The sequence below is a fragment of the Musca domestica genome, unplaced genomic scaffold (assembly GCF_030504385.1).
Source record: "Musca domestica strain aabys unplaced genomic scaffold, Musca_domestica.polishedcontigs.V.1.1 31, whole genome shotgun sequence".
Lineage (NCBI taxonomy): Eukaryota > Metazoa > Arthropoda > Insecta > Diptera > Muscidae > Musca > Musca domestica.
Genome location: NW_026712309.1, coordinates 577,850 through 593,727, shown reverse-complemented (window position 1 = coordinate 593,727; position 15,878 = coordinate 577,850). Strand labels below are relative to the sequence as shown.

General features: G+C 36.6%; 1 protein-coding gene across 2 annotated transcripts in view; it reads right to left on the bottom strand.

Annotated features, from left to right (window-relative positions):
* LOC131803601 (beta-glucuronidase-like) overlaps nt 1-15,878 on the bottom strand; it is a 97,629-nt gene that overhangs the window by 43,301 nt on the left and 38,450 nt on the right. Inside the window, exon 1 of one of the 2 annotated variants that reach the window (XM_059124989.1) lies at nt 8,700-8,757. The exons of the other annotated variant lie outside the window; for it this stretch is intronic. Within the exon in view, the coding sequence (XP_058980972.1) occupies nt 8,700-8,742 (43 nt within the window). The 5' untranslated portion in view covers nt 8,743-8,757. Of the gene's footprint in view, nt 1-8,699; nt 8,758-15,878 lie in introns of those variants that run through there. 2 annotated transcript variants of the gene reach the window in all.

Below are 15,878 nucleotides of genomic sequence, written 5' to 3'. Positions count from 1 at the left end.
TACCCACATGTTTCGTCGGATTTGTCTGACAAGGAGTTCCTTGTGGGTACTTTATACCTCGGCAGAGAATTATAGCCCTCATATAACGGTACACCTCCATATTCGGTATTTTGATGTTTTTAGCCACATTTTTCAACGGAATGGTCACAAGGGGTTCTTTCCACAATATCGTATATCTCCCATATAACGGTACTCCCCTATATTCGGTATTTTGATGATTTTAGCCACTTTTTCCAATGGAATTATCTGAAAATCCACACAAGGAGTTCCTTGTGAGTACTTTACACGCAGACATAGATTTGTCTTTATAGGTTCACAATATCGTATATCTCCCCATATATCGGCACCTTCCTACATATTTTAAAGATTTTAAAAGAATTTTTAATGGATTTTATTTTTTTGAAAATTTTCTAATTCGTTCCGATTTTTTAAATTTGACTTATAATATTGAATTGTACATTTTGTAATATTTTTTCATTTTACAACACAGGTTGTGGTTATCATATACAGATTGCAATTATCCTCACGAAAAATTAGGGTTAGGCTTAAAATGGGTAGGCCTATTGTTTTCAAAGATGTCCGCAATATATTTAGGGGTTGAAATGGACCAACAACTAAAAATATTCCTGATTTTGCAGCCGTTATAAAGTTAACAAATTGAATCCAAAGAAAATCTCGGATGTAAAAATACTTTTTTACTTTTGTGTAAAAATACCAACATTACTTACAGGCGATATCCGAAATACACAAAAGGTGAACTTCTGGTTTTTTATGCTGATTTCGTTGATAAAGCCAAATATCGTAGACAAGCAAATCATATAGATGAGTTTAAATTTGGTGATACAGAAAGGCCTCTTGATTTTAGAGTTGATCGCAAAATATTTAGGGGTTCAAATGAACCAAAAACAGAAAAAATTTCCTGCTCACACAATTGAAGAGAGTTAAGAACAGGGAAGAAGGCTAGCATTTTGGATAAACATTGGTATATGTAGCTGTAAAATGGACCACAACAACTAACAGCACGATGGAGTGCGTAAATATTGGCCAAATGTCCCTGGTCAATCATGACAAAATTTTCAAAAGCGAAATATTCCAAAATGGATTCGGACATAAGGGGGCTTCTAAGATATTGTAGTGTTGTAGGGTATCACATAGTCGGCCCCGCACGACTATAGCCATTGCTTAAATAAATATGGAGACGCTGAAATAGTTTCGGAGAGAAAAATTGAATGTGGATCCATTGGTTGTACTGAGGATACCCGGTAAACTTAAAAATGAAAAATGTGGAAGACTTTTTGCTGTGAAAGATAAAATTTTTCCTTTTATTCTTTTTGAAAATGGAAGGAACTTGAATAATAATTGAAACCTTGGAATTCTGAAAATTTAGTACGATGTATTAAGTTTTCCTTAAACAATGTTGTCAAACCTAACAAACACATGCAACTCAAATAAAGGAGAGCTGAAATTAAATTAATTTGCTCATTTAACGAATGTTTGTAATAATCCCCTGTCGCCTTAACCATTTAACCCCCATCCATACTCACTTATCCTAATCCAATTCTAAATGCAACAAATTACATTTTTATTCCCGCTATAAAACAAATATTTGAATGTCAAGTTCACTAGATAATAAAGTGTGTGTGGTTGTGTGTGTCTCTGTGAGAGCGTGGTGTGTCACTTGTGTAATTATCACTACCTTCAAATGAAATAAAAAATAGAGAAAAAAATCCAATTCACTTGGGGCCATTCACTTTTGTCTTTGGCCTCTTGACATGATAATGACAATAGAACTGTTGCTGCTCACTCGGATGACATTGGACAGTTGGCCACCGAAGATTAAGCGATAGTCGGTGTGAGAGGGCCAATTGGATTAGTCCCATGGAAAACATTAATTACACGTGGTCGTATTCATCATTGTTTCTAAGGACGACAAATAAACAAAAATTGTCCTCATCACCACCATTACCACCAGGTGAGCCATGTGAGTTTGTTAATATCTATTTGCATGTCGAAAAGGACACCTGTCAATTATTTCATAATCCACTAAGCATTCGCTTTCAAATCACATGACTGATATTCGAATTATTAATAACTAATAAGGGTATGATTTTTTTATTTTGGATAATCTGTGGAAAATTTGTATTTGGGGGGAAATTTGTTGGCTTACTAATTGGGAAAATGACAATTGTGTGAAGTTCTGTTGTTGAAGGAACCATTGTGCATGGAATAATAATTAATCATTGCATTAAATATCTGTTTTTTGGGAACAGCTTAAACAAAGGGGAAGTAATAAGAAAAATTTTGGAATCGAAATTAAGGCTCAAATTTAGGCATCAACATTCATACAAAACGATGAACTTAAACCTGGAAACTGTTTACGAGAATTTAATCAGTTTTTTGGTGAAAAGTCTTACTTTAATTGTTCAGTCAGATGTTAAGTTAATAATCAAAAGCAATTCAGCTGAAAAAGTTAAAAGATTTGCTGCAAAATGCCGTAAAATGTCTGAAGTCCACTTACAGATTTTTTTTGGGAAATAAAAACCAAATAAAACCAATAAGGAAAGGCAAAAGTCGGGCGGGGCCGACTATATGATACCCTATACCACTATGCATATTTAGTAGAGCTCCCGTAACAGAAGAATTTATTTGAAGTAGATCATACCACCTATCAACATTTGGCCTTAGAGCACTAATAGTTTGGTTTCAGAGGGAATTAATATATGGGAGGCATGTACAATTCGGAATCGTTTTTCACTAAATTTGATGGACGCATTTCAATCTTTCATATCAAATAACATTGCTAAAGAGTGCATGATATCACTTCGAGAATGATTATATTAAAAAACCAGTAAAGAAAGTCTTAAAGTCGAGCGGGGCTGACTTTATGATACCCTACACCACTATGCTAATTTAGTGGAGCTCCGCATAACAATTAAAAGTTTTTATGGAAGAATTTAATCATACATGCTATGATTATAATTTTAATTTAAAGTTCAAAAGACTAAATATGCCGAAGCATTTGTATTTTTTAAATTCGGACTTGTATTGCCCACTTGGGGCACAATTAATTTGAAATCGGATAAATATATATATGGGAGATATATCTAAATCGGAACCGATCTCGATAAAATTTGGCAAAGATATTTCTGAGCTGTGTTTGATATATTTCCCCAAATATTGTTGTTACAGAGTGCATATTACGGCTGCGGAGGGCAAAAATAACAAATCGGATGAACAATATATATGGGAGCTATAGCTATATCTGAACCGATTTTCACAAAATTTGGCATACTACCTTCCAGACTCAATTCGGTCGTATGTGCCAAATTCCATCCCATTTAAGTAAATATTAGACGTTTGGTGCACAATAAAAAGTAAATCGGACGAATTTATGTATGGGAGCGATATCCAAATCTGAACCGATCTCGATAAAATTTAGCAAAGGTATTCCTGAGCTGTATTTGATATATTTCCCCAAATATTGTTGTTACAGAGTGCATATTACGGCTGGGGAGGACTAAAATAACAAATCGGATGAACAATATATATTGCAGCTATAGCTATATCTGAACCGATTTTGATCAAATTTGGCATACTTATTTTTAGGCCAAATTTGGTAAAATTCCATACTATTCGGGCTGATATTTGGTGCACAATAAAAGGCAAATCGGACGAAGATATATATGGGAGCTATATCTAAATTTTGACCGATTATCTCCAATTTCAATAGGGTTCGTCCTTGGGCCAAACAAATTATTTGTGGATAGGGCAATAAATGCGAACTGTACCTTGTTTACAAATATACAAGGACAGACGGACGGACATGCATAAATCGACTCAGAATGTGATTCTATGCAGATCATCACAAGGAACTATGGGTCTATCTCGTCTCCTTTTGCCTTTTACAAACAAATGCACAAAGACATAATACCCTGACCACCTTGTGGTGTAGGGTATAAATATATATCGGAGCCGAGTTGCACAAAATGGAAACGTACGTTCCGAAATTCACTCCATTTTGGCCGATATTAGCCTTTATTTGCACAATAAACCTGAAATCGGATTAAAGATATATATATGGGAGCTATATCCTAATCTTAGTCGTTCTCGATAAAATTTGGCAATAGTATATCTGAGCTCTACAAGATATCTTGAACCAAATAGCATTGTTGTCGAATGCATATTACGAATATGAGGGACTTAAACACCAATTCGGATGAAATATATATATGGGAGCTATAGCTATATCTGAACCGATTTTCACCAAATTTGGTGTACTTACTTCCAGACAGAATTCTGTAGGATGTTCCAAAATTCACATCATTTGGACTGATATTAGCCATTTGGTGCACAAGAAACCTAAAATCGGATGAAGATATATATTGGAGCTATATGCAAATCTGACACGAACTTGATAAAATTTGATCTATGAATTGCTAGGCTGTTTCTCATATCTGGTGCTAAATATCAGCCTTGTGGAGTGTATATAACGAATGCAAGGGACTTAAACACCATAATCGGATGAAACATACATATATATGGGAGCTATAGCTATATCTGAACCGATTTTCACTAAATTTGAAGTACATGCTTGTAGTCTGAATTCGGTCGGATGTAGCAAAATTCACACCATTTGGACTGATATTAGCCATTTGGTGCACAATAAACCTAAAATCGGAAGAAGATATATATGAGAGCTGTATCTAAATTTGGACAGATTTTCACCAATTTCAATAGGGTTCGTCCTTGAGCCCAACAAATGGTATTTAGAAAATTTCATCTTAATCGAGTAATAAATGCGACCTGCATTTTGTTTACAAAAATACATGGACAGACGGACGGACGAACATGCATAAATTAACTCAAAATATGATTTTATGCTGATCACCAAAAGGAACAAATGCACAAAGACATAATACCCTTACTACTATGTGGTGTAGGGTATAAAAAATAAGCAAAGGCTTCAGTCCTGCTGTTCTGACCATGTGATACACTACAACCAGGATTCCATATCCTAACGTCAATATAGCAATGGCAACGAACATTTACAGCTTTGGCTGTAAAAAATCTTCAAATAAAGTTGTGGCGGCCAATAAAGTGGGTGGAACCGTTATATGGGGGCTACACCATTTAGTGAACCTTAATCGAACATTTTTTTTGCAAGGAGAGGACATACCTTTCAAGAAGCACAAATGTCAAGTTTCAGCTGATTTGGTTGGAAATTGTGGCAGAAACCTTCAAAAGATTGAAAATCGAGAGGTAACGTTATATGGGGGTTATACCCAATAAGTGGACCAATACGAATATTTTGTCTAGGGAGAGATCAGACCTACCCCACACCTTTACAATTAGTGGACCTGCTTTAGATTAAATATTGTGAACGCTATCGTGATTTCAACAGACGGACATCGCTAAATCGCCTTATAATTTTATTCTGATAAGGAATATATATACACTATTTGGGGTCTCCGACGAATATTTCGTGGAGGATGTTAGTGGAACGATTGTACAATAACGCACATCCAATTTATCTGTAAAGAACTATTTCAATGTCCCTTCACCCAATACCAAATTTATCCCTACCTAATACCAAATTTAACTTCATTGATATCACCATTCTAAATACCAAAAGTTATCCAAAATAAGTACTTTTTAATACTTTAGTAATAAAGTTCTGAATAGGTGTTGTTTACTACTTTAGTTCATATTTCCAAAAAACCTGCATATCTCAATTCCATATGCAAACAGACCCCTAAACATCAAATTTCGGGATTCGTGCTCTATTCCTTTACCTAATGCCAAATTTAGTACTATATAGGACTTTTCGCATAATTATAGTATACGTTTCCAAAATCATCGCCAAATCTCAAACACGGATAGTATAGAATAGTACACATTTCCCTACCCACCTTCATTTATCAGGCTTACTTTCCAATCTTGAATCTCATACCAAAGTTTTTATATCCTCAGCCATATGACTACAGAGGGTATACATTACTTAATACGGCAAAACCGGTTTTAGACTCTAGATCTCTTTGGACCAAATCCGTTTCCGGATATATGGAGTCAATCTAGGGCTTTTGGATCAAATCGGATACTCCCTTCCTTCCGCCCGTTTGTCTAACTGGCTAGTACGCACGATAACTCTCGAAGAATCCAAAACTTAGTGTATCGTAATATTATTGTAAAATTTAGATCGAGTTCGGAGATTGGCAATACCGACCCACTCCATCATGTACTAACCCCACAAGGTATCAACATTTTGAATAATTGTAATTCTTATAAAATGTGATGGTATAACCCATGTTCTGAGTTAAAGATGGAATATATCGGTCCACTCCTTCTGGTACGTCCCCCACAAAGGGTCAAATTTTTGAATATCCATGAAGCTCATAAAACGCGAAGTTAACATCCGATCTAAATATTTCTATGAACACGAGATCTTTTATATCGGACCATTCCTTCCGGTACCACCCCACAAAGGGCAAAGTTTGAATAACCAAAACAATAATAGGATCTGAAATAAGCATCCGGTTCTCTTCATATTTCATACATCCCAAGATTTGCTGTGACCCCACAAAGGGTCAAAATTTTTAATATCCATAAAGCTCATAAAACACGAAATTAACATCAGATTCCATTCAGACTTTGTACATTTCAATATTTCCATCAACATAAGATCTGTTATAAAGATGGTAGGGATCGGACTATTTCTTCTGGTATCTCTTCCACATAAGATTCAAGATTTGAGAAACAAAAGGCTCAAAGCAAGCAAAATATGCATCCAAATTTCACACATACAAATATTTTCGCTAACACAAGATCTGTTGTGAAAATGATATAAATTTGCGAACCCCTCCCAGTACCTCACCCACAAGGCTTACGATGTTACATATTTTTATCTGTCACAACTTGTGAAATAAGTCAACCAAACAAAACAAGCCTGAGATGAATGTGGAATTTATGATTTCGCATAAAAGTGGGTATAAATTTTCAATTTCCTATAATTTTGCCCATATCAATATTTTTATCTGTATTAGATCAAATATAAAAATGGAATACTTCAGTCCACTACACCACTAAAATGTCGCGAATAGCATCATATCTTAGAATAAGTTAAGATATGTTCAAATTGGTCACCTTTGGCACGAATTATGGCCTTTAAACGGCCAATGTTGGTGAAGCGCTTGCTTGAGGTGATCGACACTTTGGTATTTTTTAGTGCCAACCTTGCTTTCCAAAATACTTCAGACACAATAGTCCAGCGGATTTGTATCCGGAGATTTTGGTAGAAATTGTGCCCTGGAAATGAAGCGAGGAACCTCATTTTGTAATCATTTTGGGTGGCGCTGCAGAGTGCGATGGTGCTGAGTTCTGTTGAAATGTCCAAGGTCTGCGGCCAAAATGTTTGCATACCCAAGGCTCCACTACACCCTCGAGAATTTTTTTGCGATAATATTCGGCATTTATTCTGATGTCACGGCCGAATAATACGTGCGGAGAGTGACCATCGGCTGTTATGGCGGCCCACACCATCACCATGTCCGACGCTTGAGTTCTGGTGGCCAACCGAAAGTACACATTTTCAGCTGACTTCTTTGGCAAGTAAACACGATCATTTTGTTTGTTTACAAACTGCTGGACAACGAATGTTTTCCCATCGGAGAAAATAAAATTCGGCAGTTCACCACTTTCGGCCAAGCGAAGCAACTTTTCAGCTCTTTTGAGTCTTGTTTCTTTCTGTTGCGGGGTAAGTTCTTGCACTATTTGGAATTTCAATGGCTTTACCCCGAGCTCATTTTTCAATATTTGCCGAATGGACGCAGGTTTCGATCAAGTCGCTTCTTAACTTTTCGAACCATTTCTGCTGATGTTGCTGTTTTCTTTCGTCCACTTCCTTGTCATCGGGCTACGCTACCAGTATCACGGTAACGAGCGATGGTACGAAACACAAAAGATTTATTCACATATAAATGCTGGAGTGCTCTAACTATAGGCACTTGTGGTTTTCCAGCCAAATATAAAGAAATCACACTATCACGCTTGAATTCCATTAGGAAAAACTTTTTTCCTGGAAAATTCTTACCAAAATGCTTTTGTACGCTGTCACTGGAACAGCTGCAGCAGCTAACAGCTGTCGGACGAGTGACTTAGAAATGACAGCAGTCGGAAGTTGGTTGCAGTTTTTTCAAGTTTCGCATTTGAATATTGTAATGGCATATGACAAAAGTTGCTTACGCACGCCCACGTCGTCGTATAGACCCTAATATAACGGCTACATTCGGTATTTTTAAGATTTTAACAAAATTTTTAACGGATATTTTTTTTTAAATTTTCTAATTCTTTTTTTTCCTAAAACTTGTTTGGGTTAAAACTTAGCTCCAATTGCAATTTCTTACCCCTGGATATTTTTAAAGACATCAATCACAAATTGTTATGAACAAATTTCGAGCGCAGCAAAGAGCTACCACAGAAACTAAACAGTGTAAATTAAGAACATTTTCACTTTTGGACTTAAGAAAAAATACAAAATTTTCCTAATTATTAGTGACTGCTACTTAGTCTCACACTGTATTGAGTGTTAATTATGATTGCCTAAAACATTGCTATAGACACAAATGATCTACGATAGCTGGAGTAACATGTGTAATTAACAACACACAAATCTTTATCCACATTAAAATATCCCACTCACTTACCAACTATGAGTAGTATTTGTTTCCATTGAATCCGCAAATACATCCAGATATTTTTAATCATTTACCAAATATTAAAACAATTTTCTATTGAAATAATCACTGACGGAAGGGCGGGAGATGAAGTATCACATGGCATCATTTGAAGGTGGCCGACATATGCCGTTGAAATGAACTCATTTGAGTAAATTAGACCTTGAACGCCGCGACGAGCACAAAAGACTGGCTGCTTGGCTAACTATAAAATTTAGATTAATTTTATTTTGTTTTGGTTTTTATTTTTGGAGGTCTTTATCCTTTCGTCTGTTTGAAATTTAATGGTTTCTTTGTTTTGTTTGGCAAACACAACAATAAAGACGACTGGGCGAAGACTGCGGCGACAACAGGCCAAATGGACAAGAATGTCTCGACACAACAAAAAGCCAAAAGCCAGGACAACACACATTAACCGGCTAAACACAAAACACTGACTGAATTTATGTTCAAGACGAGAATCGTCTAATCGCTGAACTTCGTTGCTAGAGCAGCACGACACGGCAGGCGTCTAGTCAGCCAGCCAGCCGTTCTTGCTTGGCTTTTCTCATGGTTTCCGTTTTATGGCTGTGTTACCTGCAAGGAACGTCGAAGGTGGAATGACTCGACGGAAGGTTGTGGCGTATGACAAACTTGACATTTCTACGTAAACGTGTTTCGGTTTCGTGGTTGCTTGTTTTACTGCTAGTTCACGTTCACTTTTAATGATTCTTAGAATATTGAGATTGTTTTGGCAGCGTAGTACACTCAAAACAAAAAATTGATGTAAAGAGGTCATCAGAGAAATGATAGAAATCCAAATCGGTTAAAGGGAAGAATAGGATTTCGGCGGTGAAAATCTAAATAAAATGGCACAGCAAATACCTTATGATGTCATGCCATGATGTATTTCAAGTTCTCGATGGGGACCCACAAAATAAAAGGGATAAAAGATAGAAATTCTTCTTTTTCCATATCATTTAATACGACCAAAGCGTACCTCATCGAAATAACGATTTTAGATCCTAGGTCTCTTTGGACCAAATCCGTTTCATTTGGATTTTATTTAGCGATGTCCGTCTTTCTGGCTGGTACGCACGATAACTCTCGAAGGGAGTATCCGATTTGGTCCAAACCTGGACAATTTAAAGACAATTTAAAAAGTATCAGTAGGTTTTGCAGACAGATGTATACCCTCAGCCAGTGTTCGATTATTTAAATATACAGGCCGATATGAAAAAACTGCAAACCAACTTCAGACTGCTATCATTTCTAAGCCACTCGTCCGACAGCTGTTATCCAGTGACAGCTCATTATATTATTTACAAGCGTACAAAAGCATTTTGGTGAGAATTTTTCAGAAAAAAAGTTATTCGTGATGGAATTCGAGCGTGATAGTGTGATTTCTGGAAAACCACAAATGGCTATCGTTAGAGCACTCCAGCATTTAAATGTGAATAAATCTGTTGTTTCTCGTACCATCGCTCGTTACCGTGATACTGGTGACGTAGCCCGACCTCAAGGAAGTGGACGATAGAAAACAGCAACATTAGTAGAAATGGTTCGAAAAGTAAAGAAGCGACGTAATCGGAACCCGCGGCGCAGTGGTTCCTGAGCTGAACATATCGCAATATTCCATTCGGCAAATATTGAAAAATGAGCTCGGGATAAAGCCATTGAAATTCCAAAAAGTGCAAGAACTTACAACGCAACGGAAAGAAAATAGATTCAAAAGAGCTCAAGAGTTGCTTCGCTTGGCCAAAAGTGGTGAACTGCTGAATTTGGTTTTCTCCGATGAGAAAACATTCGTTGTCCAGCGTTTTGTAAACAAACAAAATGATCTCGTTTACTTGCCAAAGAGGTCAGCTGAAAATGGGCATCTTCGGTTGGCCGCCAGAACTCAAGCGACGGCCATGGTGATTGTGTGGGCCGTCTTAACAGCCGATGGTCGCTTTCCGCTCGTATTGATCGGCCGTGGCATCAGAATAAATGCCGAATATTATAGCGTAAATATTCTGGAGGGAGTATTAGAGCCTTGGGCACGCAAACATTTTGGCCGCAGACCTTGGACATTCCAAAAGTTTTCCGCACCATCGCACTCAGCACGCCCCACCACAGAATGGTTACAAAATGAGGTTCCTCGCTTCATTTCCAGCGCACAATGGCCACCAAAATCTCCGGAAACCAATCCGTTGGACTATTGTGTCTGGAGTACTTTGGAAAGCAATGTTGGCCCTTAAAAATACCAAAGTCTCGATCACCTCAAACAAGCGCTTCGCCGGGAATGGGCCAAAATACCGCAGAGCAACATTCGGGCTGCGTGTGACGGTTTCATTGGCCGTTTGAAGGCCATAATTCGTGCCAATTCGTGACCAAATCGAGCAAATCTAAACTTATTCTGAATGTTGTTGCTATTTCCGACATTTTTTGCTTTCATTCAAAAAAAAAAAAAAATAATAAAATAAGAAAGAACTATGTAAAAATTATTGCGTTTGAATTTGTTGCAGTTTTTTTATCTCACCCAGTATATCCTTAATATATTCGATATTTTAGTGATTTTCGCCATATCAGGCTCACTTCTTCGTATATCCCCCATCCAAATGTACCTACTTATATTCGGTATTTTGATTATATTAGCCTAACTTTTCACCGAAATTATTTCCAATTTGGTATTTAGCATTTGTAATGGTTACTACCTTCTGTGACAGAAAATTGCTCATCCTGCTCCATGTGTTCCTTTTAATAATTTCGAGTCACTTTTTATACCCTCCACCATACATAGTGTGGAGGGTATATTAAGTTCGACATTCCGTTTGTAACTCATCGAAATAATAATTTTAGACCCAACAAAGTTTATATATTCTTGATCAGCGTAAAATTCTAAGACAATTTAGCACTGTACATCCGTCAATTCAAAACGAATTAGGAAGGAAGACACAGATCTGCCTTTTGTCTGCAGGCAGGTCAAGTTCGAAGATTGGACTGTATAGGTCCACCATATCGTAAAACCCCATATAACGGAATTGTCTGAAATTCTACACGAGGACTTCTTTATGAGTACTTTACCCCCTGAAAGAGAATTGTCTATACAAGTCCACGATATCGTATATCCCCCATATAATGGCACCTGCCGATATTCGATATTTTGATGATTTTAGCCACATTTTTCAATGGAATTGTTTCAAATTTCGTATATAAACTTCGGAACTGTTAATACCGCCTATTACTTATGCAGGACCACGTGTTCGTATAGCCCCATATAACGGTTTTAATTTGAGCGGTATTTTCCGACGGATTTTTTTTGAATATTTTCAAGATCCTGCCTCATGGTGGAGGGTGTAAAAAGTTCGGCCCGGCCGAACTTGCTATTTTTTTTACTTGTTTTAAGTGAACTGTTTCAAATTTGATATTTGAAGTTAGCAATGTGTACTACTTGCTATGGCAGAACATTTCCTGTACAGGTCCATATCTTCGATAGAATATTATCTACACAGGTCAACGTCTTCGTACAGCCCCCATATAACTGTACCTCCCGATATTTGATATTTTGATGATTGGTGTCACATTTTTCCCCGGAATAATTTAAAATTTGGTATTTGGAGTTCGTAATGACTACTATTTTCTGTGTTAGAAAGCTGCTCATACATTCACTCGATACCAAATTTAGTAACAATTAGTTCTTTTCGTATAATTTTAGTTCTCAATGTAAAACCGTTCCATATCCTAATCCTAGACACCAACAGCTATCGCAATATAAAATGTCACGGTTGTTTCTGACTCTATATATTCACCCAATATCAAACTAAGTTCAATTTTGTACTTTAAGTTCGAATTAGTACCTTTCTAACAACTATAGTACGCATTCCCAAACTCATCTCCAAATCTCAACCTCTCAATCTTAATCTAGTTATCTAATATAAAATTTAAAAATTGCATCACTGTTCCAACGCCCAACGACACATTTTGTGGCATTTGCACTTTTCCTACGCTCATAGTACGCATTTCCAAAACCACATAATTCTCACAACTAGAGGCACCAACAGTGACATTCATATGAAATTTGAGGATTCCAGCCCTATCCTTTCATCCAATACTTAACTTAGTACCATTTAGTACTTTTCGTACAAATATAGGACGCATTTTTGAACAACCACTAAATCTCAAACAAAGATACCATCAGGAATCTATATATCAATTTTCGAGTGCACCTGCACCTAATTCTAAAAATTCAGTACTTTTCGTACAATTATAGTACCCATTTCCCATTACCCAGGTTTAAAGCACTATAAGTTCACCCAATACCAACTTGTACCAAATATAGTAACATTTAGTACTTCGCACTTTTAGTACATATTTTCAAGACCACCACTTTTTCTCAATAGGGACCTCAATGCCAGCCTTGTTTCTTATACCAAATTTCATGTTTTTATCTCAATGCGTTCACATAATACCAAATGGTAACATTTTGGAAGTTTAGTACCATTTTAGAAATTGTCGTTACCTTAAAGTTTGAATTTCGAAAAACTCGGTATATTTTTCCTACGCTCTATCAGTGAGTCTCACTCCTAATTTTAGAACTCTATCTTTTTCCGTTTGTCCAATACAAAGCATTAAATTTTTAGTACATTTTATAGTACACTTTTGGTACGAATTAAAAAAAGCAGCCTTTTAGCACGCCTACGCACCAAGACCGACCCTCGGCCAAAATTCTAACTTTAGCCGTTTCATCTGAGCGTCAGTCAGTTATTTCTCTACTCTTTAAGATTAACAAGTGAAAAAGCTGTAAGTTCAGTCGGGCCGAGCTCCACCATTTGGAACGAATTTGGCAATTCTCAAATACAATAAAATCCGTTACAAAAATCTGTTAAAATCTTAAAAATACCGAATGTAGTCGTTTTATTAGGGCCTATAGGACGACGTGGACCTGCATATGTAATATTTGTCACAAGCCTTTACAGTATTCAAATGCGAAACTTAGAAAAAAATCGTTAATAATATAGATAAAATCATCAAAATATCGCATATCGGGAGGTACTGTTATATGGGGGCTATACGTAGACGTGGACCTGCACAGACAATTTTCTATCTTAGGCTGTACTATCCATTACGAACTTCAAATGCCAAATTTGAAACAATTCCGGAACATCGGTAGGTACCGTTATTAGGGGCTACACGAATACTTGGACCTGCACAGACAATTTTCAGTCTTAGGCTGTAGTCTCCGTTACGAATTTCAAATACCAAATTTGAAACAATTCCGGTGAATAATGTCGCTAAAATCATCAAAATACCGAATATCGGGAGGTAGCGTTATATGGGGGCTATACCAAAACGTGGACCTCAATGACCCATTTTCAATACCAGAAGGCCTGCAGACATAACATACATTTGAATAAAATTTTATCAATCCACTTCAATTCGTTCGGAAGCTAGAGTGATTTCCACAGACGGACAGACGGATATACCTACGGACATCGCTAAATCGACATAGAATTTTATGCTGATCAAGAATATATATACTTTGTGGGGTCTAAAATGTGTATTTCGAGGTTAATATACCTTCCATACTATGGTGGAGGGTATAAAAACGTGAAGATATGATCGGCATATATGTCTAGAATATATTGTAATATCCAGTGGATACATTAATCTTTGGTGTGATATTTAAAAATTCTTTCCGAATGACTTTAAATTCTGACACCATTACCATTATATTCTTCAGAATATAAAATCCACATTATTACTGCACATTTTCTCCGAGTGTCCAATTTCAATACCGTGTTTCTCAATGCTGCAGAGAGTATTGTGTTTTGTTTGTTAACTTGCGATTGAAATATGACATAAGGAGAGAGTTAAGCTTTGAATTAGCAAAATTACTATTAATGTCGACAAGGACTCGAGTAATAAAAAACAATAACACAAAAACAGCGACAACAAAGAGAGAAATCGTGTCGAATGAGGTACCTAGTAGTTGGTGTCTGGCAAACAACAAATAATGTCGGGTGAAAACAATACCGACCAGTAAATACTGACAACAAAGTTCACAGTGTCACAGCTTAAATGACACAGGCTGGGTGTTAAAATGAAAAGTGATTGTGTGTGTGTGTGTGTGGGGAAAACAAGAATGTCTTAAAGGATATTGTGGAATGTTTGTTGGAAATTTTACTGGGTTGCCAAGTTATTGTAATTTAAGGCTTGAAATAATTTAGATATCAAATGCTCCAATGAAAAGGGAGAGGGAAGAGCAGCACCGCTGATATTCATTTTTCACCGAGATACAAAAGGAATCCATTAAAGAGACCTACAGAGATTGTCGCAGAGTTAGAATAGTCTTAGGCTTGAAAAAAGTTGCCTCACTTAATACTTCTCCAAAATGCGTGTTCTCCATTATCAAGTCCACTCAAAAAATTAACAGGTTTTTATGTACGTTATCAATATGAGTTGTACATTTCGTAAACCGCGACCATAGAAACCCCTCTACATGTGTGTTTGCTCATAGAATATGGCAACTCTGTTATAAGCAGGATATACTTGGATATTACTGATAGTATTTGTTTATTAGGGTGGTAAGTGTATACTTCATAAATTACGGCAATGTAAAGTTCGATATATCGAAGTACTACTTTTACTGCGTTAATTGGCCTTTCAATCGAGTATAATGTTAAAATATTTCCAGGAGTCACATACACTCAGTTCAGAATGTCGGAGATTCGTATTATTGATCACAACCTGGCAAACATTTCACTCAAGAAATCTGACAAATGTGCTACTACTTTTATCAGGCAAATTTGGTCTAATAATATTTTTTGGATGAGAGAGATAGAGAAAGAGAGAGTCCGAGAGAGTTAGAGTTCAGAACGATAAAAATATTACGAAAACAAGTTAAAAAGTATCAGTCGGTTTTGTCGACAGCCAATGTTCGGTTGTTAATATATATTATGATGTTGACGCTCTATGGAGTAGGTTCCGAAGGTATGGGCCAATATTGTCCATTTCGTATAGGACCTAATAATTGGTTACTTCTGGACTATATTGGTTACTTCCTTCCCCTCCCAGGTTTTTGGTTGAGAGAAATATTTAGATATAGCAAGTTGTAAAGAATCGCCCCATCTGTACTACCCTCATAACAGATATTGTGTTGATGAAAATATTGAGATGTACCAAGTCTGA